General features: G+C 38.9%; 1 protein-coding gene and 1 pseudogene across 1 annotated transcript in view; one reads left to right on the forward strand and one right to left on the reverse strand.

The window, feature by feature from the left end:
• LOC118843187 (E2F associated phosphoprotein) overlaps positions 1–22,254 on the reverse strand; it is a 36,615-nt gene extending 14,361 nt beyond the window's left edge. The window contains exons 1-5 of the mRNA XM_036750671.1: positions 22,063–22,254; positions 17,598–17,779; positions 14,396–14,488; positions 9,214–9,331; positions 2,809–2,919 (exon numbers count right to left, since the gene is read on the reverse strand). Of these exons, the coding sequence (XP_036606566.1) occupies positions 2,809–2,919; positions 9,214–9,331; positions 14,396–14,488; positions 17,598–17,779; positions 22,063–22,136 (578 nt within the window). The 5' untranslated portion in view covers positions 22,137–22,254. The remainder of the gene's footprint in view (positions 1–2,808; positions 2,920–9,213; positions 9,332–14,395; positions 14,489–17,597; positions 17,780–22,062) is intronic.
• Positions 11,196–12,121, forward strand: LOC118841143 (annotated as a pseudogene).
• Positions 22,255–27,203: the final 4,949 nt, after the last annotated feature.

Raw genomic sequence — 27,203 nt, forward strand, 5'->3', positions numbered from 1 at the left:
CAACAACAATGTAGCACTGTTCCAATTTTCCCACTTCCTCTCCAGCATTTATCATTTTCTGGTTTTGTCATGTTAGCCAATGTGAGAGGAGAGATGTAGTACCCAAGAGCTGTTTTGATTTGCATTTCTCTAATCAATAGTGATTCAGAGTATTTTTTCATATGACTATAGATATCTTTAATTTCTTCTTCTGAAAACTGCTTGTTCATATCCTTTGACCATTTCTCAATTGGGGAATGGCTTGTATTCCTATACATTTGTTTAAGTTCCCTGTATATTTTAGATATGAGGCCTTTTATCAGAGACACTGATTGTAAAGATTTTTTCCCAATTTTCTGCTTCCCTCCTAATCTTTGTTGCATTGGCTTTGATTATAGAAAAACTTTTCAATTTAACATCGTCAAAAGTACCATTTTGCGTTTTGTAATGCTCTCTATCTCTTGTTGGGTCATGAATTCTTCCCAAACTGCTTATAGTATCAGCCTTTATTCCTAAATCATGAACCCATTTTGACTTTATTTTGGTATATGGAATAAGATATTGGTCTACGCCCAGTTTCTGCCATACTATTTTCCAATTTTCCCACCAGTTTTTGTGAAATAGTGAATTCTTCGCCCAGAAGCTGGATTCTTTGGGTTTATCAAAGAGTAGATTACTATAGTCATTGACTATTGTGTCTTGTGTACCTAACCTATTCCACTGATCCACCACTCTGTTTCTTAGCCAGTACCAAGTAGTTCTGATGACTGCTGCTTTACAATACAGTTTAATATCTGGTATGGCTAGGGCACCTCCCCTAGCATTTCTTTTCATTAATTGCCTTGATATTCTGGACCTTTTGTTCTTCCAGATGAATTTTGTTATTTTATCCAGCTCTGTAAAATAATTTTTGGTAAGTTTGATTAGTATGGCACTGAATAAATTAATTTGGGTAAAATTCTCATTTTTATTATATTTAGCTTGGCCTAACCACGAGCAAATGACACTTTTCCATTTATTTCAATGTGACTTTATTTGTGTGAAAAGTGTTTTGTAATTGTGTTCACATGGGCCCCGGTTTGTCTCGGCAGGTGGTCTCCTAAATATTTTATAATGTCTGTAGTAACTGTAAAGTTACTGTAGTAACTTTAAATGGAATTTCTCTTTCTATCCCTTGCTGTTGGGCTTCGTAAGTAATGTATAGGAATGCCACGGATTTATGAGGGTTTATTTTATATCCTGCAACTTTGCAAAGTTTTTTATTATTTCAAGTAGTTTTTTACTTGATTCTCTAGGATTCTCTAAGTAAATCATCATATCATCTGCAAAGGGTGATAATTTAGTTTCTTCTTTGCCTATTCTAATTCCTTCAATTTCTTTTTCTTCTCCTATTGCTAAAGGTAAATTTCTAGTACCTAACTGAATAGTAAGGGTGATAATGGACACCCTTGTTTCACGCCCGATATAAAGTTCTCTTCTCACTGAATGGTCCCAGACAGTTTAATCTCTAGTTTCCCAGAAGTGAGAGTGCCTCATACTAAGGAACTATCTTTTGGTATTACCAAAAGTACCACCAGAACCATAAATGCCCTTCTCCATAAGGTCCACTGCCCACTCTAAGAGCTCAATCTGTTGGGGCTTTCTCAGGTCAGCCCCCTCATAGATTAGATTCCAGAGTGAAACAAAAGAAGTAATAGAGTGGATCACTTAACAGTTAACAAAGGGAGATTTACTTAGCCATAGCAGGAGAAAGATACTCAAACAAGCATGGATATGGTGTGGGAGAAACCTTGAATTGATTCAGCTAATCAAAGCTCTCTTGTCTGCATCTATCTTGATCCATTGGTCAAACCTCTAAGTCTCTCTCTCTGCCTGAAGTCCTACTGGCTGCTTTGTACTCAGGACATGAGGAAGTGACATCAATATTTTGAGCCAACCAAGTTTTGAAGAATGTCTCAATACCGTTTAAGGAAAAACTAGCTTAACTTGAATAGAAGGAGAGGTTAAGGTTACCACAAATGGGGAAAGGATAAGCAATGGAATTAGAATGATCAATTCTGAGAAGCAAGATTTATGTGAACTGATGCAAAGCAAAGTAAGCAGAACCAAGAAAACAACATATACAGTGATATAAGTAGAAAAAAGATAAAACAACTGAAATTGAATGCTACAAAATTATAATGACAAAGTTTGACCGCCCCCCCGCCCAAATATTGAGAAAGCATTTCCCATGGCTTCTGTTGCAGAAGTGGGGTCTGATGAGTGGGAAACACTGCATATGCTAAGATTTTTTTCGATATGCTGGACTGCTTTTTCCTGTCACTCACATTTACTTTTTGTTGTAAGGGACTGGTGGGAGGAGGGATAGTAGAAAGGCAAATACATTTAGAAACATAGGTCATAAAGAAAAAATATTTATTAATAACATTTTTAAAAGATTTTCTGAGCTTGCACAAAATGTCTCTGTCCTCAAGGAATTTATGGAAATCTAATTATAAATTATGTAAATATAAATATAAAGCTCTTTTGTTGTTCAGTCGTTTCAGTCATGTCTGACTATGACACCAGCTGAGGTTTTCTTGGTAAAGATGCTGGAGTGGTTTGCCATTCCCTTTTCTAGCTCATTTTACAGATGAAGAAACTGAGGCAAACAGGGTTAAGTGATTTGACCAGAGTCATACAGCTAGTGTCTGAAGCCAAATTTGAACTCAGGTCTTCCTGATTCCAGGCCCAACACTCAATCTGCTGTGCCACTCAGCTGTCCCCAAATATAAAGCTTATTTCTGCTTAAAAACAAAATCCACCAACATTTTCCCCTTCATTCATTACCTCTGGCAGTCAAGGCACAGTGTAGTCATGCAGGCGGGGCAATTCAAGACAGCATCACTATTTGGAACAGCCTGTTGTTGGTGACAGAATTGCATTCCAAAACAACGGTATCTATTAGAGAAAAAGTGAAAAAAAAAGATTACTATAACATTAAGATGTATAGCTAAACTATATTTATATCATATGAAAACATATAAAATATAATGACTTCACTCATGGAGGCTCTAAAGTACCTTCTGCCACCTCCTCCTCCTTTACCTCAGTTTTACATGATGAAATAGCTTTACCAAGGCTAACCCCTCAACTTGTTCAAGTGATCCCATTCCATCCCATCTCTTCCAATAGATTGCCCCCTCTGCCATCCCCGTTCTTTCACTTATTTTCAATCTCTCCCTCTCTAGCAGCTCATTCCCTTTTGCCTACAAAGATGCCCATGTCCCCTTATACTGAAAAAAAATATCACTTGATCCTTCTATCCTTACTAACCATCCCCTATACCTCTTCTGCCCTTTGTAGCTAAATTCTACCACAAAGAGTACCCCTATATTCCTCTCACTTTCTTCTTGACCCCTTACAATCTGGCTTCTGACCTTATTATTCCACTGAAACTGCTTTCTCCAAAGTTACCAAATCCAATGGCCTTTTCTCAATCTTCATTCTCTTTGACCTTTCCATAACCTTTCTCACTGTCGCTCACTCTTACCTCCTTGATATTCTCTTCTCTCTCTCTCTTTTCAGAACACCACTCTCTCCTGGTTGTGCTGGATCCTCCTCCAGATCGAGCCCTCTTAACCATGGTGTCCCTCGAGTTTGGGTCCTGAGTCCACTTCTCTTCTTCCTCTATACTACTTCATCAGCTCCCATGGATTTAATTACATCTCTACCCTAAGGATTTTCAAATCTACTTATCTTGTCCCAATCTCTCTGCTGACCTCTAATCTCACCTCTCCAATGCCCTTTCAAGCATTCTAAAACAGATTTCCAGTAGACATCTTAAACTCAGTATGTCCAAAACCCTATCCTCCTATTCCCTATTACTGTAGGGAACAACACCCTCTTCCCAGTTTCTTAGGCTTGAAACCTAGGAAATCGTCCTGGATTCCTCACTTTCTCTCACATTGCATATCCAAGCTGTTGCCAAGGCCTGCTGACTTCATGATTTCACCTTTGCGACATTTCTGAAAGACACAATCTTCTCTCCTCTGACACAGCTACTACTCAGGTGCAGTCTCTCATCTCCTTAGGCCTTGATTATTGCAATAGTCTGCTGATGGGTTGCCCAGCCTCAAATGCCTGCTCCACTCTGATCCATTCCCCATTTAGCCACTGAAGTTATTTTCCTAAAACACAAGTCCAATCATGTTACCACACCACCCCTTCTCCTCCCACCCCCCAATATACTTCCTATTGCCTTCAGGAGCAAATACAGAATGCTGTTTAACATTCAAAATCCTTTATAACCTAGCCCCCTCCTACCTTTCCAGTCTTCTAACACCTTAATGCCCAACTCATATTCTTTGATTCAATGACAATGTCCTCCTGGCTGTTTTCCCAATAAGGCAGTCCATCTCTCAGATGCAGGAATTTTCTCTGGATGTCTCCCATTGTCACCTACTGACATCCCTAGTTTTCTTTTAAGTTCCCACTAAAATCTCACCTTCTACAGGAAATCTTCCTTCCCTAACCCCTCTTAATTATTTCTAATTTATGTTGCATAGCTTGCTTTGTATATATTTATTTACATGTTGTCTCCCCCATTAGGCTATAAGCCTCTTGAAGGCAGAGACTATCTTCTGCTTCTTTTTGTATCCCCAGCAGTTAGCAAGTGCCTGGCATATAGTAAGTACATGATAAATGTTTATTTATTGATTACTACATGCTTCTTTCTGCATTTGCAGTAAGAACATAATTTTATATGACTGAAAATTTATGTATTTACAGTCTGTATTCAAATATTACTACTTTTATTTTTTACTGAAACCTGGGCAATTGAAATGAAATACCTTACTATATGCAACGTCATATGTCTGTGAAATGTTTGTGAAACTAACATGTTAGTGGTACCTAAACTCCAGTAAGTTGAAAATATTAGTGGATAATATTCTTGCCATTTTTCACAAAAATCATTCAATACTTCAAAGAATCTGGGATCTCATTAATGTGACTCTTCACTTTACCAGTAAAGCTCATAATCCCTCTGTGTGGGACAGCAACCTACTTCACCCAAAATTAAACTCAGAGGCTTCTCAGGTAGAAAGCACAAATGAATTTTATTACAATCTGGCAGGAAAGGGCAGTCTCTGAAGGGACAGACAATTGGTAGGGAGAGGCAGTGCCCAGAGGGCAGAACTTAGCTAATGCAAACAACCCCCACCCCACCACTGACCTTTTACTCTCACTGGTGGAGTCCAGGTTCACAATCTAAACGTGGAAATCTACTACCCCAGGTACAATTTAGCCAATGCCAAGTCTTAAAAACATTTTTATCTTTATTTGGCGAGACTCATGCTGGCGGGGAGTGGGGCAGGGTGTTCAGGATGCTCTAAGTTTAAGATTCCTACAGGTAGTAACTTGAAACTTAGGCCTATCTGACAATCAGAAGCCCGGAGCCATGCTGAAAAATCCCCACCCCCATTCATCCCACTCAACTCACAGAAAGGCCGAGATCCAGATTCCATGAGAGGGCTTTACCATCCCACTCATCTCTATGCTTTCTCATCTTGTATAATTCTTACCATGTCCTTCCAAATTCCATGTGGAATTGAGGATCAGCCCAGGTCTTTTAATATTTCATAGGTACTAGCTTAGCACTCAGGAGAGCTCCCTGTTATGTTCTCATTAATATTTTGTTAGAGGCTGGTTAGCCCCACCATGTTATGTCCCTCTATTCCACTATGGATCACTTTTTATTTTGACTTTTCAGAAATCACAGTGTTGCATGATTCTTACTACGGATTCATCAGGTGAATAAATGGTATCTAAAAGTTATGTCAATCTCAGAAGCCCCAGGCAAATCTTTAAGATGATAAATCAAAGAATAATTGATCTTCACTGATAGGAGTCTCCTAACCACAAGTTTCCTTCATTGATGAAACCACAAGTCCAATCTCTTTCCCCCAACAAAAAAGGGATTGAAGGGAGAGAGTATCTAGAGACATACAAAAAGCACATAGCAATTTCTCAAATGCAATCCAGTCCACGCGTCTTCATATTTAATATCTGTCCCAAGATAAACAGACTGAATCAACTATGATTATTTATGAAGATGATGATGATGATGATGACAGCAAGCATTTACATAGCACTTTAGGATTTGCAAAGTGCTTTACATATGTTATCTTCATTTGAGCATCACAACAATCCTGTGAGGCAAGTGCTATTATTATTGCAATTTAATAGACAGACAGGTTAAATGACTTGCCCAGGGTGAGAAAGCTAAGTAAGTGACTAAGACAGGATTTGAACTCAGATCTTCCTAAGTCTAGCACTCACTGTGCTTTCTTGTTCAGTCGTGTCCAACTCTACGTGACCTCATGGACTTTGTCTATGGGGTTTTCTTGGGGAAGATACTGGAATGGTTTACCATTTCCTTCTCCAGTGTGTCCTCATTTTACAGATGAGAAACTGAGGCAAATAGGGGTTAAGTGACTTAACCAGGGTAACACAGCTAGTAAATGTCTGAGGCTGGGTTTGCATTTAGGTCGTCCTGACTCCAGGCCTGGTGTTCTATCCACTGCATCACTTAGCTGCCCCACTGTGACTCCTGGCTGTTGTTAATTCATCATCCAATTATATGTCATAATTTGGATAACAGAGATTTTCTATCCACTTGTTTTTTTCTTGACTGAATTGTTAAACCAACTTTTTGAGTGGCAATAGATCTTACTGAGGAGGTATTGCAGTATTCTGGACTTTGATAAAAGCAGCACAATGCCATCTGCATGCAAAAGCACCCAAAGGACCTTCCATACACACACACACACACACACACACAAATATATATACACATATACACACACATATACATATACACATAAGGATACATGTATATATATGGAATCTCTCTTCCATTTGGACTTTGTTTAGAACATCTTCCATGACAATGATGAAGCATTGGAATCTCCCTAATTTCTCCCTCCCATTAGACTGTAAGGTCCTTGAAGGTGAGAACTGTCTTTTGCCTCTTTTTGTATCCCAGTACTTAGCTTAATACTGATTGATTAATATTCTCCTTGCCTGATAATGGTAAATGAGGATCCTTGACCAAATTGTGGTTGGAACAATCAGGGATTCTTATATGATCTTAACACAAGAATGAGAGCTACCTGGTTGTACTTTGCTCTATCTAGTGCCCTAAAAAATTGCCTAGTAGAGAGGTTCCCAAACTTAATTGGCCTTTTCAAAAAAAAAAAATTACTCAACACCCCCTGGAAATCTACTTTCCTTAACCCTTTAATGTTTTTTTTAATTAATTTTTTTGTTAATATAAAAGGCACTATATCTTAGGGAGATGAAAATACAATTAAGACTGGTTCCTGCCCTTTAAGGAGTTTAAAATCAAGCAGGGGACCTGCACAAATAACTCTAACACAAATTAAAATATGATAAAGCACCAAAGAATTAAATACGAAAAAAAACTTCACTTCATGCTGACAATAAGAAAGCAGAAATCACGGAGGAGGTGGCAGTTGAACTTGGCCTTTAAAGACAAGATGTCACTAGGCAGAAATGGCTGGTAAGGGGAAAAGAATATTTCAAGTCAAGTTAAACAGAATTTATTAAGCTCCTATTACATGCCAAGCACTGTACTAAATACTAAGGATTCAAAGAAAGCCTGCCCCCCTGCCTCAAATAAAAGGTATTATTCTCAAGAAACCACAGTCTGATGAAGGAGATAACATGTAAACAACTTTATACAAAAAAAGATATACACAAGGATGAACTACAGTTAGTGTCAGAGGAAAGGCACTAAGAATAAGGAAGATTAGAAAAAGCTTCTTATATAACACAGGACTTTAGCTGAGACTTGAAAGAAGTCATGAAAGCTGGTAGGCAAAGATGAGGGAGAGAATTCCAGGCATGAAGGGATAGCCACTGAAAATGCTTAAGAGTAGGGAGATGAAGTATGAAAGGAACAGCAAGGAGGGCAGAGTCACTCAATTGAAAAGTAGATGGGAAGAAGTAAGATGTAAGAAGACTGGAAAGACAGGAAGTAGCCAGACACAAAAGAACAAAGATATGGACACAGGAAAGTATAGGAAAGGCTAAGTATGAAAATAAATAGTGTGAGCTAAGGCTGGAAAAGCACATTGAGGCCAGATTGTGAAAGTCAGTTAATAAACATTTATTAAGTGCTTACTATGTGCCCAGGCACTGTGCTAAGTGCTGGGAATACAGAAAAAGGCAAAATACAGTCCCTGTCCTCAAGGAGCTCACAATCTAGTGAGGGAAGAGAACACATAAAAAAGAAGTTGAAGAGTGGGGTGGTAAAGGGGGGTTGGGGGTTGGGAAGTACCTGGCTTGGGGGCATGATGAAGTCCAGATGTGTAGCAAGATAGGAAATGAAGAGATAGCTGGCTTGAACACCCTCCTAGCAAAGGATCTGGGAGGAACTCTCTGCTCTCCACCCTCCACTCTCTTCTATAAGGGGGAGGAAGGGCCCTGATAAGGTGTGGAAAGCCAGGATTAATGTTTTCTTCCCAGAAGACGAGGAAAAACTTGAATACTAGGATAAGAGACAGTGTGGTCTCTATTTGGTAGGCAAAAGGAAGCCACTAAAGGGTACTGAACAGAGTGATAACATGATCAGGGTTGTACATGAAAAAGACCATCCTGACAACAGTGTGAATGGAACATCAAAGGAAAAGGTCAGATGACTACAGCTGAAGCAAAAGGAACTGGACTGAACTATAAGAATAAAAGAGGAAAGGATAAATTTAAGGAATATTGCAGAGACAGAGTTAGTATGATTTGGCAAATGACAAGTGTACTGGCGGTTGAAAGAGAGGAGTCAAATATATCAGAGGTCATGGTGGGGAACTTTGGGAATACAAAAAGAAGCATAAAGACAATGAAAGATAAAAAGCTGGAAAACAATAATTTGCCTTATGTAATGATTGATTCTAGACTAATTTAATGTTGTATGTTATATGTGTGAGATTATGAGAAATCTTTAAAACATTCTTTTTTAAAAAATCTAGGGAAAAATTAAAATAACCTATTACGAAGCATATGTTGGACTAAATTCAACCATTTAAATCATTTATTTTAAAGATAAACTTCTTTCAAAAAGCACAAAAGTATACTTTCACTTTCCAATGATCTTAAGGGACTTAGCGAGGTAATTATTTTGAATTTCTCCCTCGGTCTTCTAGCATAATTTCTTTTTTGGTTTAAAATTCTTACCCTCTTCTTTGTGCATCCACCCAGGCCTGATCTCTGTTGTCTTTTTCAGGATCATAAAATAATTCATCATTTGTTGGAATCCGACACTGCTTTTTCTTCTTGTTCACCTGTGATATTACTGAAAGTGTAAAGGAAGTACCTTAATACCATTTAAAATAGTCATGTCCTTTTAACACAGAATGTGTTAAACATGCTATGCTAAATATTTTCTTTTTGTTATTTTTTTCCTGTTTTTGTATTTTCCCTAAAAATGAAAAAAAGGAAAAAGACAATACCTCTTCCCTCACAACCTGGCTCAGTCCCAAGTTCTTATCCAGCTAATAAAGATATTTAAAATCATACATGGGATAAATCCACATGCCAACACAAAACTCTCCACAAAAATCCCAGTAACTAATGTTTTAAATGCTGAGTTACTCAATATGATATCCTAGAGAAATTACTTCATTTCTCTGAGCCTAAAGTTTCCTTAAGTCCTCACGTGTAAGTGCTTCGAAATGTAAAATAAAATCTGATCCAGCGATTTCACTGTTAGATACCAGAAACATCATTTAAGAAATTTTACTGGTCTACCTGTATAAAAATATTCACCACTGCTTCATTTGTAATAACAAAATACTATAGATAACCTCTATGGCAATAATTGAGAGAATGGCTGAATTGTCACATAGTGAAACAGAAAATTATAGTATCATAAAAATGATAAATATGAAATATTCAAGGAAAAACAGAATATGAGGTAGTGCAGAGTGAAAGGAAGGAAGAAGATAGGGCCAAATGGGAAACTTCTGGAAGACCATAAAGCAGACAGAGGAGAAACTTTTTTCTTTGCTTGTCTGTTGTTTGTAAATAAGTTTGTTGCTACTTTTTTAGCTCATGATCTTACCTCTTTATTTTACATGTTTATTTTGTTACTTTTGTTGACAGATAAGTTTATAATGAAAATAATTTTAGAATATACAACTGAAAACTTCTGGTTTGATCTGTAAATACTGTAATAGGAATTAATTCAACTATTTTTCTTCATACTCAAAGCATCTAAATACAGCTAAGATAATAAACACATAATTAACAAGAAAAACAGTAAATTTTATATTTTTATCGCATGAATTCTTCAGATATTCTGATGTTATTACCTACATTCTTTAAGAAGTGAGATTCAATATGGAAATACATTTTACATGATTGCATATTTATAACATATCACATTGCTTACTTTCTCAGAGAGCAGGAAGGGAAAGAAGGGATAAATAGAATTTTGGAACTCAAAAAATGTTAAAAATTGTTTTTATGTGTAATTGGAGAAAAAAATTTTAAAAAACAAAGGCTGGAGAATGCCATCATGCTTGCTATTGAGTGTCTTCCATAAAAATCTAGTTAAGAGAAAGGGAAACTGGTAGGAAACGATGACGGCTATAAAATCTGACCAAGTAGAAATGATGAAACTATAAGACTGAAACAATATAAATACTTTTATCTCCTTTATCTTTGCAAATGTCTTGTTCAATCATTTTCAGTCATGTCCAACTCTTCATGATCCCATTTGGGGTTTTCTTGGCAAAGATATTTAAGTAGTTTGCCATTTTCTTCTTCAGCTCATTCACCTCATGAGGAAACTAAGGCAAACAGGGTGACGTGACTTACCCAGTCACACAGTAAGCGTCTGAGGCCAGATTTGAACACAGGAAAATGAGTCTTTCTGATTCCAAGTCAGGCACTCTATCCAATGTGTCAGCTAGCTGTCCTAAATGCAAATATCTTGCAGCTATTTAAAACCAGTTACATTAAGATAATACTAACTGGCTAACTTTTTTTGTTTCTCAAAAGGAAAAAAGAAAAAAGATATCCTCCTCTCAGTGTCTGAGGCCTGAGGCCCAGCTTGGGGTCCTGGGTAAGAGGCTGCCAGCCCAACCAGAGTTGGGGAGGCCTCAGGGAGATTCCTCCCCACAACCTCCGGCAAGTGAGTAAGAAATTGCCTAAGTATGGTACCCTCAGAAAGAAAATATGCAGGAAAATCTGGGAAACCAGCAATGGAAGCTCAGGTGAGCCAAGCTTATGACTGTGACAAAGAAGACAAGAAAGATCTGAGTGGTTCTGAGGAAGATGCTAGGGAAGGAGAGACTACAGTAATTGAATAGTATGGGGGAGAAAAAGACTTTCTACAGTCATTACTCATGGAGCAGTTGAAGAAGATATGGGGTGGGAGTGAAGTACAGAACATGTTGGAAAGATTTGGAGCTGACATTAACAAGGCTCTTCTTACAAAGAGGAAAAGACTGGAAATGTATACTAAGGCTTCTTTTAAAACTAGTCATCAGAAAATTGAGCATGTTTGAAAAACACAACAAGAACCAGCAGCAAAAACTCAACCATGAATATTCTCAGCAGTTTCTGACATTATTTCAGCAGTGGGATGTGGGTGTTCAGAAAGCTGAGGAATAGGAAGAAAAACGAACTAATATGTTTCAGCAACAGCAAAAGGTTTTTCAACAAGCCAGAACAGTTCAGAGCCAGGGACTGAAAACTATTAAACAACTATATGAACAGTTCTTAAAAAAAATGGAAGATGGAGCAGCTAGGTGGTGCAGTGAGTAGGGCACCGGCCCTAGAGTCAGGAGGACCTGAGTTCAAATCCGGCCTCAGACACTTGACATACGTACTAGCTGTGTGACCTTGGGCAAGTCACTTAACCCCGACTGCCCTGCCAAAAAGCAAACAAATAAATAAATAAATGAATAAATAAATAAATAAAATATGGAAGAATTAGAGAAGAATCATGAAAGCCTTTACAGGTGCACAAAATGAACTTAGAAAAGAAATTACCAAATTACAAAAGAAAATTATGATGGGCACTGAGCAGCAAGAAATGGCAAGTGTTCAAAAATCTCTTCAATCCATGTTACTCTGATGCAATGGTGGGATTCAAATAAATTAACAACCAGTTCTCTGCCCTAATGACCATTTTAAGTAGTGGATAGAGTACTGGTCTTGGAATCAGGAAGACCTGAGTTCAAATCTTGCCCCAGCTATTTACTAGTACAAGGCACTGTAGTCTGTAGGCACAAAATGGGATGAGGTAAAAGGGCCAGACAGTCTCTAAGATCCCTACCTGGTCTAAACCTATGATCCTATGATCCTTTGAGTGGAAGGTGATGGTCTGGATGTAGAGAAACCAGTTAGTGACATGTATACATTGCATGTGTATTCATTTACATGTATGGATGTGGTGATCTGCTATAAGAGAACAGAAATTTTTTGAATCTATAGCCATCTGGAGGCAGAGTGCTGGACCAGATGACCTCAACAATTCTCTTCCACCATGCTATCGGTGTAAGAACATGTGTGTGATTATACATAAAGAACCAAGTATATGCCTGTGTGAATTGTGTCAGAGTATGGATTAAGGGCTGGAAGAGACCTCAGAGATTGTACCCAATCCCTTCATTTTACAGAGAAAGCAACCTCAGGCCCACAGAAAGGCAGTGACTTGCCCAAGGTCAAACAGGAGTAACTGGCTGAGCTCCTACTTAAACCCAGTTCCTCGGGCACTAAGTGTATCTATATCTGGATAGCTGAGCTGTGAGTCTAGTCCAGTTCTGGTCTGCCATGATTCAACTCAGGTTGTGGTTTTGACAGTTCACTGAAGAAACACTTTGGGTAAAAAAGAAAAATAATATTAAAAAAGAGAAAAAAAGGCAAATTAAATTTTGTTTAAAGAAACACTTCTGGGGGAACACTGCTTTTTCTGGCTGATTGCATATTCATCTGCTTTCACAGGCGTGTGTACATACACCTGTGTGTGGCACTGATGAGGGCTGGGGTTCTATTGTGCAGGAGGAACTATATGTATCTATATATGCATGTATGTGCATATATGATTAAGTGAACCTGTGTGCAAAAGTGGCTAGGCAAGCCTGACTACCCCCCAGGACCTTCAGTCAGCTGTCCTAGGAAACCTCATCTCTTAGCTTTCCTGTACATCCCTGGGTGCCTGGAAAGTGTCCTCTCTAACCCCATACCTAGTGACCACTCCAGGGACAGAGCAGAAATTCTCTTACTAAGACTAACATCCTTCTGGTGGCTCTATTAAGCCCAGGAGTCAGGCTCAGATATGATTGGGGCGGGCGGGGGGGGGGGGGGGGGAATAGTGGGGAGAGACATCAGGTGTCTTAAGAAGAGGCAAATCCTCCTTGAGCCAAAAATTGAAGCACTTATAGCTTTCTTGATGATCAGTATTGGGTGTAATGACACCAGGCTGTCTGCACCGTTCCCTCCACTTGTTATTACCCTGTTATTTCCTTGGGGCTCCTATTAACCTGCCTGTTGGAGCTAAGCTACAGAGACTCCCTGCTCTTGGCCTCTTTGTTCCTTAATTATCACTGGGGAGCCCCTGCTCACCTTCCCTCCACTATCTAAGCAGCTGTCAGTGTCCCCTTCCTGGCCCCCTCCCACGCCCTCTTTGCAGACAGACACTGCCCTAAGGGCATGCCCCCTTGCCTCTCTGAATCTTGACTTCTCTCACCTCCCAAGCTTGGCAGAGACCAGTGCTCCCTCCTTCCTCATCCTGGCTCTGTGTCCCTTTCCTTGACTTTCCCAGCTCTGCTTCCACTCTCCTCCAGAAAGCCTTCTCTAATTAATCTCACTCCATTTGGATCCACCTCAACCCTTCTGGCTCTCGCATGTCCTTCTAACTATGTATGCCCTGCCTTTCTCAGGATCCTGGCCGTGATTACAAGTGCCATTTTAACAACCTGTTTGCCGAGCTCAACAGAAAATTAGATTATCAGTTCTGCTGAACTGGTGCAAACCAGATGAATACCACCACTGCTCTGATGGCTCTTTAAAGTAAGAACTTGGACCTAAGTAATGTAATACAATCACAACTATTAAATGCTAAAGGAAATGCAAATATTTGCTATGGCTTAAGAAATCTAGTTTAAAGCTTATTTGTTATTACATAGCTTATTTATCAATTCAAGATCCTGTTTTACATTGACTGAAAATGTCTATATGAAAAGTAAATAGCAAGTTTAAATGTACTACCTTTCAGTTTCTTTGGAATTAATGAATTTCCCCCCCAATGCTGGCAATTAAGAACTAACAGCTTCTAGCAATAAAGATTTAAATGAATTTTTTAAAAAATGGAAAAAACAACTTTGCTGGAATAGTATACAGTCCTTACCTGTATCTTCATCCTCAGAATCAGAATCAGAGTATATGTCATCAGAATACTTTGACAGAACCGTTGAAGTTTTCACAGTTCCTAAGGAAGAACCTGTTTTTAAAAATAAAAGCCAGGAGATGAAAAACAAATAAACACACATACACATTGCTATAGATGGATTTATCCAACATTCAAAGAATAATCCAATCACATAAACTGTTTGTAAAAAATAGGGAAAGAAGGGGTCCTACCAAACTCCTCTTACCATACAAATAAGAACTTGATAACCTAATTGTCTAGGGTACAAACCACATTTTATCCAAGGATTTAGTAATAAAATGATACCTCCTTAGTCCAATCTGGGTTAGTGTTATAGAGTAACTATCAGATTTCACAGAATTATTTACTGTTACCAACTCAAAAAAGGAAAGGAAAAAGTCCTTGTTTTTCAAGGACTATACCAGGGTGGAGTATTTGCAGCCTTAAGGCCACATGTGGCCTTTTAGGTCCTTAAGTGCAGCCTTTTGACTGACTCAAAATTTTACAGAATAAACGCTTTTATTTCTATTAATACATTTTTGTTCATCTTTTACATTTTTATTTTTAAAATGAACATATTTAAGATACCAAAGAATAAAATAAGTTTCAATAAAATAATCCTCCCAGATTGACTGGAACGATTAAAACATTAGTTAAGCCATAAGGGCTAAATTGACAGCTGCTATGCCTAACTGGCGCCACTATTACACTAGATTGTTTGGCGAGAATTTATAGGGGTCAAGTACAGCTGTTATCATCTTTTGATAACGGTTTTTCTGTTTGAAGTGGAATTTGTGAATAGTTGCACAGCTCGACCATATTTTTTAATTCTGTCTGCTTAACAGCCCATCATGTCAAAGATCAACAGAACACTGAAGAAAACAGATTTTTTTTTAATGAGCATTGGGAATTGTAATATCATCTTGTTTCTGCTCAAGATAAGATGATTTGGTTGCTAGTAATATTGCAATATCAACATTAATGAAATTCAGTGCTCATCAGCATTATAACATTCATAAGGACCACAAATATTTTAAATTAGAGGGAATGGCGCAAAAGGTTGCATTGCAGAAGTCAAAAGATGAAAAGCAAAAGCAAAGACAATTCTTTCAAGCAGCAAAAGACATGGAAATAATGCCACTGAAGCAACCTGTAAAGTAGCTTATATTTGGGAAAAAAGGAAGCCATTTAGTGATGTAGAAATTGTGAAAGAATGCATTATCCAAGATGTAGGATGCTTAAACCCCAATAATGTTTCAAAGTACAAACAACTGCCTCTTTCAAGGAGACCCACAACTGATTGGCAGCATGAATTAACCTTCAACTTAATAGAACAATTTCATGCAATACTTCAAAAAGAAAATATGTATTATTCAATTGCTTTGGGTGAATCAACTAAAACTACTGACTCTGCAGAGGTTTTATATTTCATTCAGGTCATAACAGAAAATTTTCTTTGCTACGGAGAGTTACTCACTTTGGCCACTCTTGGGAACAGAACACGGGGAATAGATATCTTCAACAACTTTCAAGATAAATGTGGTGAAGTTGGACTGAATATGGTAAATTTAGTGAGTGTATGTACAGACAAGTGCACCTTTCCTGACAGGAAAACGTGAAGGATTTATTGCACAAATAAAAAAAAAAGTATTAACAGATCCAGATGCTCTCATTTCTTTTCATTGTATCTTACATCAACAAAATCTCTGTGCTAAAGCTACTATTTTAAGTGATACTTTGCAACAAGTTATAAGTACTGTTAACTATATTCTGGCAAATGCAACACAGCATCATCCGTTCTGTAACATGCTAAAGTTGAATCTGAGGCATTCAGTATGGATTTGAGATATCATTCCAAAGTGCACAGGCTATTGCAGGCACAGGTATGAACAAAAATTTTATCTCTTCGAGAAGACGTGGTTAAATTTTATGAAGAACAGAATCAGCAATGTGAGTTATTGAAAGAATATTTCCACAAGAATCCTGTATTTCTGTGTGGCATCATGTCAAATCAAAACGACTTGAATATTTCTTTGCAAGGTAAAACTAAGTCCATATATGATATGTGGCAAAAAATCCAAGCATTTTGAAAAAAGCTATCTTTTTTTCAAAACATTTCTTCTTCAGCAAGAAATTTCAGATGGACATTTTCCCCAGTAAGCAAAGGTCACTGATGAGCAGGATGATATACGTGAATCATTTGAAGAATACACAGCTGTTATAAACCTAATAACTGGAGAATACAATGAAAGGTTCACTGACTTGGAGAATCACAACATTGTACTCAAATTAGCATGTCAGCCTCACCTAACAGATATCACCAAAGCACCTAAAGAACTACAGATGGAAATGACTGAGCTCTCATTAGATGACATTTTAAAGTCAGCGTCTGACGCTAAGAAAGATCCAACTGAAATATGGAAAAATACAGTAGGATACTGTGCCTTTGGCAATATGCCCAAAAAATGCTTTCCTCCTTTCCACTTATTGCTGTGAATCTACATTCTCCTACCTAACCCAAATCAAGACATCCTTAAGGTTACAAATCACTGATACCCATCTAGAGGATAAACTAAAACTTTGGACATCCATGGTGCAATCAAATATTCAAATGCTTTCCAACAAAAAGCAGACAAAACAGTCATTAAAAGGTTAGTTAACTTTAAAATTAACAAATAGTTTTCATTTTTTGAAATTATTAAGTACATAGTAGTTGGATTTTTACAAAATAATGTCTTAAAGTATACCTAATTGAAGTTTCTTGAATGCGGTCTTATTCGATTACAACTAAATATTAATGTAGTTTTCCAACAAGAAAAGGTTCCCCATTCTTGGACTATACAAAATGTAGAACAAATTTCAATGAGGAGAACAATAAGGAAATCAAGTATGGTAAATCCTCAAATCTTCCTTACGAAACTTAATCCTACAGGTATTTCTGAGCTTTTTTTTTCCCCCTCCCCAACATCATCCCGTCCCTAATCCAACACAAAGTCTAGTGAGTAAATAATATCATACAAGTAAATAGCACTGATATCCTGGCAACAACACAAGCAAAACTTCTGTGGGTAATGAATGCCAAACCTCAGCTAAATTTCTGGGAAAAAAAAACCTGACTCAGCTCTTTAAACTAAGTGTTTAAAATAAACTAAGTGTGTAAAATACTGAGTTGAAGATTTACCTGTTTCTGGTGATGACAATTTATCTTCCATTGTTTTTATGGTGGAATTTAATTCAGCTTCCATTTCTTTTTCAAATTCATCTTCACTGGATGATTCACTTTCACCAGTAAGACATTCTCTGATAAATTTTCGCTTCTGGTCAGGAGTGCCATGTAAAAGCACTTCTACTTCATCTTCAGAACTAATATTTAAAGATAGACAATTAGCAGACCTTGGTATATGAGTATACAGTTTCATAGTAGAGCTTACAGTTTTTAAAGGCACAATGACAGAGGAAACAAGCCAATTAGTCAATAAACATTTATTAAGCACCTATTACATGGGAATAAAAGAAAGGTAAAAGACAGTTTTCCTCTTGAGGAGCTCACAAACTAGCGGTGGAGACAATAAGTAAATAATTACATACAAGTAAACTACGTACAGAATAAATAAGACATAATCAACAAAGAGATGGCACTAGAATTAAGAAGGGCTGGGAAAGGCTTCTTGTAAAAGATGGGATTCTGGCCAGCACCTGAAGGCAGGCAACAGGTGGAGATGAGTCCTTACTCTCCTTAGAGCATGTGGGACATGCATATAGGATAGCCAGTGAAAATACATCGAACTGGGAGACTGAACACCTTTTTTTGAGGAACAGTAAGGAGGTCAGCATCACTGGACTGAAGAACACGTGGCGGGGTAAGGTATAAGAAGACTGGAAAAGTGGGAAAGAATGTTATGTTATGAAGAGCTTTCAACAAAAAATAATTTTATATTAGATACTGAAGGTGGAGTTTAATGGGATGACATAATCAGACTAATATTTAGGAAAATCACTTTGATGGCTGACTGGAGAATGGACTGGAGTGCAGAAAGGCTTGTGGCAGGCACACCAATCAGCAAGCTACTTCAATAGTACAGATATGAAGAGAAGAGGGCCTATATTAGGACGGTGGCCATATCAGAGGGAATTCAAACAATGTCGTAAAGGTGAAATAGGCAGGTCTTGGCAATAGATTGGATATGGGGGGCAGGGGTGAGAGATAATGAGCAAAGGATGGCACATAGGTCATCAGCTTAGGGGGGTGGAAGAATGGTGGTGCCTTCAATAGAAACAGAGAACTTTGGAAGGGGGTAGGGCTTAGAGGGACAAGGAAAGGGGTGAGTTCCATTTTGGCCATGTTGAGTTTAAGATGTTTATAGGACATCCAGTTAGAGATATCCAATAGGCAGTTGGAGACTGGAGATTATCAAAGAGGCTAGGGATGGATAAGTATATTTGTGAATCATCAGCACAGAGATGATAATTGAATCCATGGGAGCTGATGAGATCACCGAGTGAAGCAATACAGAGGGAAAAGAGAAGAGGGCCCAGGACTAAGTGCTGGGGAATCACCCATCCATCTACAGTGGACATGATCTGGATCCAATAAAGAAGACTGAGGAGTATAGAGGAACTAAGAGAAATAGGAATTGAAAGCATTTAATTCTATGTAGAATCTTTATTAGCACTTTCAATCAAATTACTTTTCTCTTCATTCTCTTTGTTGAGGTTTCCCCAACCAGTCATAAACTTAAAAGAGATGTTAAGGCAAATGAGATCAATTTTCTAGAAGAAATTAAGTGTCAAAATTCTCTTCTACAAAATTTTGTTCACAATTACATCAATTATTAGGGGATATTTAATCAGCATATGGATTATCCAGGGTCTCTGCTTCTGTCTCCTAGAGTATAGAATCTTGAGTCTCCAAATTTTGGTGAGGAGGGCTGGGAGAACAACAGAAGTGAGACTTGAAATTTCTGATACATTTATTTCTCTCTTACATTTACTTATATAGAGGTTCGGTTTTCAAAGCACTTCTACAAACATATTCAATTTCATCAAAGTAAGCTACTCAATGAAAGCTCCTTGAGGGGCTGGGATTAGTTTATTTTTGTCTTTGTATACCAAGCACCCAACATAATATACATGATAGGCACTTAATTGCTTGTTAATTGAGCCTTTCATAAAGGCCCAGTGAGGTAGAAAGCCAACATCATCTCTCTTTTACAGAGCAGTGTATTAGATCCAGAGGGGGTTAAGGACAAGTGAGAGTGAACACAATGTGTAGGTAATGAAATTGGCACCTTTAGGCCCAGATCATCTGGTTCTAAGTCCAGTATAATTTCTATTCCACAAATCTGTCTCTTAAAAAAAATCTTGTTTTTAGTGTCCTTTATATTTATACCAGCCAAATGGCACAGTGATAAAGTACTGGAATTCAGAGTCAGGAAGATCTGAGATCCAATTCTGCCTCATACATTTAATTAGGTGTGTGACACTGGGCAAGTCGCTTAACTCCTCTCAGCCTCAGTTTTCTCATCTGTAAAACAGGGATAATGATAGCACCTACAACCCAAAACTGTTGTGAGGATCGAGTGAGATAAAAATATGTAAAAATGTTTTTCAAACCTTAAAGTGCTATATAAATGCTAGCTTATACACACATACACATACAAACACATAATATATCCCTTTAGTCTTACCTATCTAGTGAGTCAACCCTTGAAACAAAGACGTTAAAAGAAGTGGAGAAAGTAGTTCATCAAAACTAATAGCTGCATCCACTAGTTCTGAAAATATGTGCAACGTTCCACATCCTCCCATCCAGTCTCCTATCTTTTAACCATATTGCCCTTACATACAAGTCTGATTGAACTTTTGGATGCTATGAGACTTGAAAGGTTATTTATAAATTTCATTCAACTAGGCTCAACTAGTTTCCTTCATCTCAACTTACTGACACTGCAGCTACCCTGGTACCCAAAGGCCCCTATAAGGGAGCAAGATGGCACAGCAGATAGAGCACTTGACCTGGAGTCAATAAGTTTACTTCAAATCTAGACTCAGATACTTAAGCAGGTGTGTGACTCTGGGCAAGTCATTTAACCTGTTTGCCTCAGTTTTCTCAACTGCAAAATGAGGATAACACAGCATACACCTTGCAAGGGTTTTGGTGGGGATCAAATGAGACAATATTTATAAGGTGCTTAGCATGGTGCCTGGCACTTAGTAGGAGCCATAGAAATACTGATTTCGCCTGGACTACTGCAAAAGCCAAAAGTCTCTCCCCACTCCAGTCCATATTCACCTCAGCTGACAAACGTATCTTTCTAAAGCACAAATCTGACCACATTACCACCCTACCCATTCCCTATCCCTTCTCCTGCCCCCCATCCCCTTTTCAATCAACTTCAATGGATCCCAATCACCTTTAAGGTCAAACATAAAATCCTCTGCTTGGCATTCAAAGCTCTTTATAACCTTGCCCCCCTTCTACCTTTCTAGTCCCCACATACTCCACTATTCTAATAACACCTCCCTCCTTGCTGTTCCACTCACAAGGCAACTCCATTTTCCAATTCTGTGCATTTTCACTAGCTGTCCCCTCTGCCTAGTATGCTCATCTCTGCCTCCCTGCTTTCTTCAAATCCTACACTGTGCAAAAAGATTTTTCTAAAACCTGGAAAGACTTAAATGAACTGATACTGAGTGAAGTGAGCAGAACTAGGAGAACACTGTGTACAATAACAGCAATATTGTGTGATCATCAACTATGACACTTAGCTCTTCTCAGCAATACAATGATCCAAGAGAATTCCAAAAGACTCAGGAGGGAAAATGTTATCCACATCCAGAGAAAGAACTGATGGAGTCTGAATGCGAATGGAAGCACACCATTTTCGCTTTGGTTTTTTGTGTGTTTTTTTTCCCCTTTTGCTCTGTTTCTTCTTTCATGACATGACTAATGTGGACATATGTTTAACAAGATTGCTTGGCATCTTGCGGAGGGGTGAGAGGAGAGAGAAAAAACTGGAACTCAAAATCTCATTGAAAATGAATGTTGAAAACTATCTTTACATGTAATTGGAAAAAATAAAATACTATTTACATTAAAAAATAATCAGACTTTTCTAATCTCTTGTAATACTACTGCCTTCCTTCTAAGATTATCTCTAATTTATTCTGTATATAGCTCGTTTGTGCAGCGTTTTTTTCATTCTCACCAGACCAGGAACTCCTTGACAGCAGGAACTGTCTTTTGTCCTTTTGGCTCCAGCGCTTAGCACAGTGACTGGCACACAGTAGGTCCCTGTTGACTAGACACCAGCAAGCTTTGCTCCCAACTATCCCCTTGCTTTTTCTTAAATTATGAGCTCAGGAGAAGCTTCCCACTCGTTTGGGTGGTTTCAGTGCCTATTCCTCAGGAGCACCCCCAACACAGCGTACTCCCGGCCTCTGCCCTAAGACCTCCGGGGACGGGGAACTCACTCTACCTCCCGAGGCTCCATTTCTTTCTTGAACAGCTCTAACATCAAGCCTACATCTGCCATTGTGCTTTATCCCGGGGCCGCGGTGGGAACAGATACTGGCAAGCCTGGGCCAATTGCTGGAGAAGTCGGAGACGTCCTGCCTACCCTGAGCAGGCCCCGCGCCAGGCCTACCTGCTCAAAGCTGGTTCCTCGTCGCTGGGCTCTTCAACTACATACGGGTCATCATTTTCAGAAAGCCAGCTCATGACGAGGCCCAGCACAGCCCTGAAGTACGAATCCACCGAAACACCAGATCGGAAGTGTACTTTCTGAGAGCTGCAGCTAGACGCGCTTCCGCTTCCTTGTTACTGCGCCTGCGCAAGTACCTCACAGGAAGGGGAGGGGAGGGGACAGGAGTGGGGGAGGGAGAGGCCAGGCTGGGCCAGGCCTGGTGGGAAGGGCGGGGAGGGGCAAGGAGGGGAGGCCACGGAGGACCAGAACACGGAGGGAGAAGCCAGGCCTGGTAGGCCGGGAGGGGCGGAGAGGGAGGACAGGAGCAGGGAGGGAGAGGCCAGGCCTGGTGGGCGGGGAGGGGCGGAGAGGAAGGACAGGAACAGGGAGGGAGAGGCCAGGCCTGGTGGGCGGGGAGGGGCGGAGAGGAAGGACAGGAACAGGGAGGGAGAGGCCAGGGTTGGCCAGGCAGGGCGGGCAGGGGAGGTAGCAAATAGTGGAGCATCGAGGTCCAGCGGTAGCTGGAGCTCTAGCCCCCTAAGAGGACTGTTGTTATTTTCGTTAATGAGTGGAATGCTGAAATAGTGAAGCCCCTCTCTCCCCCTCAGCATGGGAAAAGACACTGTCTCTCCTACCATCCACAACCCTGCACAGCCTCCTATATTTTTAGAAACTGCTCTGCTGAGAAAGTAGACATAAGAAATTATATCAGTAGACAGACACCTGCAAGGTCCTATTTTATCTAACCACTACTCCCTTCATATTGAATACTAGGCCTTGGTGTCATACCTATTTCTTTTTGTTCTTTGTTCTCTGTTGCTGGGAAAAGATTCTGGGTTTAGAATGTGAGCTCCAAACTCATTCAATGGGAAGAGGAGCCAGTAGGGGATGAGGGAACTCTGCATTAGGGTCTATATAACTTGCTTTGAGCTGCATCTCGCACACACACACACACACACACACACACACACACACACACACACACTAGCATCATCTTGGGCCACACTAAGGTGTGTACTTTCTCATGAGAAAATAATAAATTCCTTTTTGCGTTTTCTCAAGAACGGTATCTGTTTTTAATGTGAGTAGTGGTCTCTGACCGACACAATTAATATTTTATTTTTTCCCATTATATGTAAAAACGATTTTTAATATTCGTTTGTTTCTAATTTTTGAATTCCAGATTCTCTACCTCCTCCTCTCCCCACCTCATTGAGAAGGCAAACGATTTTTGTATCTCCTTTAATATTCACTTAATCTATCAATTTTGAATTTGTTGTGTAAGATGGCATAAGGTGCTGGTTTTAGCCTAGTTTCTGTCTACCAGACTGAGTTCTGGTTTTCCCAGCAGTTCTTACAAAATAGAGATTTCTTTCCTACAGAATTTATGTTTTTGGATTTATTAAACTGTTAATCATTGAGTGTTATTGTTTCCGATTCTTCCTGTGCCATTAATCAACTTCTCTGTTTTTAACCAATGCTAAGTGTTTTCAATGGCTGCTGCTTTATAAGATATCTTATAATCTCTTCTATTTTTTCCAATCTTTTAATTTTGTTCTTATAATTCTAAGTGCTCCATGGAGCCATTGATTTCTGTTTGGTCTATTTCAGCTTTAGAAATATATTTTTTTTCTTCAGTAAGATTTACCATTTTCTCTTCTAAGCCACTTATTCCAAGAATTCTGTCTTCCAAAGATTTTACTTAATTTTAAATTTCTAGGTTCATTTCTTATTCATATTCTTCTAGTCCCTCAATTTCTTTCTTCTTGTTCTATTATTATACAAACATTTCTAGCACTGTGTTTAGTAGTAGTGGATGATAATGAGCATCCTCTCTTTGATATAATATTAAGTCTTCCAAACTTTCATGTAACATGTGTGTGTATTACATATAACACACACAGATATACACACATGTGTGCATGTATGTTCTCTTAATTCTAGAAAGATAGTTTAATTCCACAAAGACCACATAAATACCAATAAGAAATATAAATATTCATCTATTTCTTCTATACTATCAGTCTGGTTGGAATGTATTCTTCTACACTATCAGTCTGGTTGGAATGTAGTTGGGCAAAATAATTTCTAGTCATTTTCTTTATTTCTTTTTCATTTGTTATAAATTTTTCTTTTTCATTTTTGTTATAAATGATTTTGTTTTCCACTTTAAAAAAAATCAGACTAGCTAGTGCCTTGGTTTTTTAAAATGTATTCAGTGAGTTCAATATTTGTTTTCTATTTGTTAATATCATCTTTAATTTCAAGAATTTCTATTTTTGTGTAGAATTGGGAGATTCTGATATGTTGATTTTCTAGTTTGGTTTTTCAAAGGCCCTACTTTGGATTTAAGTTTATTATATTGTTATGGGTAAAGAATGTGTTTAGTATTTCTGATTTTTTTGCTTTTTTGGAGAGGACTTAATGCATTGTCGGTTTTCTACATATAATTCTAGTCAAAGCCTTAATTTTCTTTCTTGTTTACATTTTATATTTGTTTAAATCTGAAAGGTTTTTAAAGTTGCTGAGGTCCTTTACTATTTAGTTTTATTGTGTATTCTTTGTGTCCCAAGGGGAGGTTGCAAGGGGCAGGACTAGGCATTTTCCATCTGCCCCAAAATAACCCCTTCCAACTGTGTCAACACAAGGCAACTTCTACCTCCTGCTGCCAGTTCAGTCTCCCATCTTGGATGTTGAAAACCTCCAGTGTAAAGAAAAGCAACCTTCTCTTTGATTTCAGGCCTCCCATTTCCTACTGCACCTGTCCTCTGAGGGTAGAGGAGTGGCTGCTTCCACTCAGTGATGAACATTCTCACACCCTTCATATCCCAGTGACCCTGAAGTCCTGTAAATTATCATCCAAACTCCATTCCCCATCCCCACCAGCAACTGACACCTCATTCCTATCTGCCTCAAGTCTCGCACTCCAAAGTGAGTAAAATGGAGGAAGATGGAGGATACTACCAGAGACGGACTAATCATAAACAAAACACACTTACCATGGAGTGATTTAAAGATGATGAAGAAGAAGGAGGAGGAGGAGGAGGGGGAGGGGAAGGAGGAAGGCCAGGGGGAGGGGGACAGGGAGAATAGAGGAGGGGAAGGACAGGGGAAGGAGGAGGAAGAGGAAATACAATCTAAGGGGCAGCCTTAGTTGGCCTCTTAGACATTTAAGGAATCGATGAACAAATTCTGATACATGAATTAATGGAGTATTATTGCACTTTAAAAAATTATGAAAGAGAAGATTTCAGAGAATCCTGGATACTATAAAATGACAAGGGGTGATATGAGCAGAACTAGGAGAACAATTAGTACAAGAATAACATTGTAAAGAAAACCAAATTAGAACTCTGATCAAGCAGTGAGCAATCATGTCTCCAGAGGACCTACCCACTTTTTGACAGAGAAATGTTGGACACACAATGCAGAAACATACTTTTGGATGCAGCAACTCAGTGGATTCATTTTTCTTGTCTATGATTATTTGTTACAAGGGTTTTTTTCCTGGGAGGTGGGGCATGGAGAGGAGGGCCAGCAATAGTGAGGCCCCAATGTTGGTGGAGACATCTTAAACTCAAGCCAAACTCATTATCTTTCCCCTTAAATCTTCCTTCCTATCTACCTTCCCTATTACTGTAGAGGACAACACTATCCTCCTAGTCCCTCAGGCTCACAACCTGGGAATTATCCTGGACTTCTCACTATCTCCCATTCCCCATAGCCAATCTGTTGCCACAGCCTATTGGTTTCACCTTTGCCATGTCTTTCAAATACACCCTATTGTCTCCTCTGATACTGCCACCATTCTACTGCAGGCCCTCATCACCTCATCCCTAGAGTATTGCAATGGCCTGCTAGTGGGTCTGCCTGCCTCCCTCTAGTCTATCCTGAATTCAACCACCAAAATGATTTTTCTGGGCAGTGGGCAGGAAGTCTAGGACAGTGGGGCACTGAGGGCACCAAGGGATCCTTCCTGCATTGATATAACAGATAACCACTTTTTGATTTCGTACTTAGAAGGCTGGCATCCCTTAAAGTTGGCTGAAGCTCAACTGCAGAGAAATGATAACACCTTGAATATTTACATTTTCATTTGATCAAGAAGAGTTTTGAGGGGAATAAAGTGTGCTTCTTTGAAGGTATACATCTTAAAAGCATCAGAAAATTCTTTTTTGTGTGTAGCCTGAAGGAACAGAAATTATGGAAGAATGGCACTTGCTGACCATTGTGGTCCTCAGTGGACTAGAAGTCTGGTGAATAGTCTCTCAGAATTCTTATTCAGGGTCTGGAAGACCTCTTATGTTTAGAGTTTATAAAGAGCAGAGGCACTAGCAAGAAATTACTTTTAATTTACCAGTCAAGCAATGGTACTTCAATAGCAGCAATAAAATTATACAATACTGGGGACTAGATTATCCACCTCTTACAGCTTACCACAGTCTTTTTTTTCATATTAAATTTATTTCCACATTAGTCATGTTGTGACAGAAGAATCATTACAAACCATGAGAAAGGAAAAAAAGAGAAAACAGTATGCTTCTATCTTCATTCAGACTCCATAGTTCTTTCTCTGGATGTGGATAGCATGCTCCATTATGAGTCTTTTATCCAGTCTTTTATGAGCCTATCTTGCAGAACTTATCAATCCAGGCTGTATTGCTCTTGTGACAAATAAAAATTCTGAGACAAAGTGTCTGGGTATTAACAATCAATTGGTTAACTAGGCTAGCCAATAATCAATAAATTGATGATCAGTAATGATAGGTAACCAAAGATGCCAAGGGAGAGTACCACATCAGTCTGTCTTCCTGACAGCAAATTCCTGGGAACTCCCCTGACAAGAGAAAAGCGACCCCACATTGGTAGACATTTGATGAGGAAGTGGGCTAAGAGTTTCATGGTCAAGGGGGGAGGTCAGCTGAGGAATGAGGCTAAGTTACGAGTTTTGAGCCCCCTCTAGCAAACAGAACTCAGGTTCCCAGTTGGGCTGGGGCCAGACCAACCTAGATAATGAGCAGATGCCTTCAGGAAACACTTAATACATTCCTTAGCTAGAGTTGGCCAGGGGCTTCTCTTTAAGCCAGTGTAAGAGATGGCTT

Source organism: Trichosurus vulpecula, chromosome 3, assembly GCF_011100635.1.
Source record: "Trichosurus vulpecula isolate mTriVul1 chromosome 3, mTriVul1.pri, whole genome shotgun sequence".
In the NCBI taxonomy this organism is placed as follows: Eukaryota; Metazoa; Chordata; class Mammalia; order Diprotodontia; family Phalangeridae; genus Trichosurus; species Trichosurus vulpecula.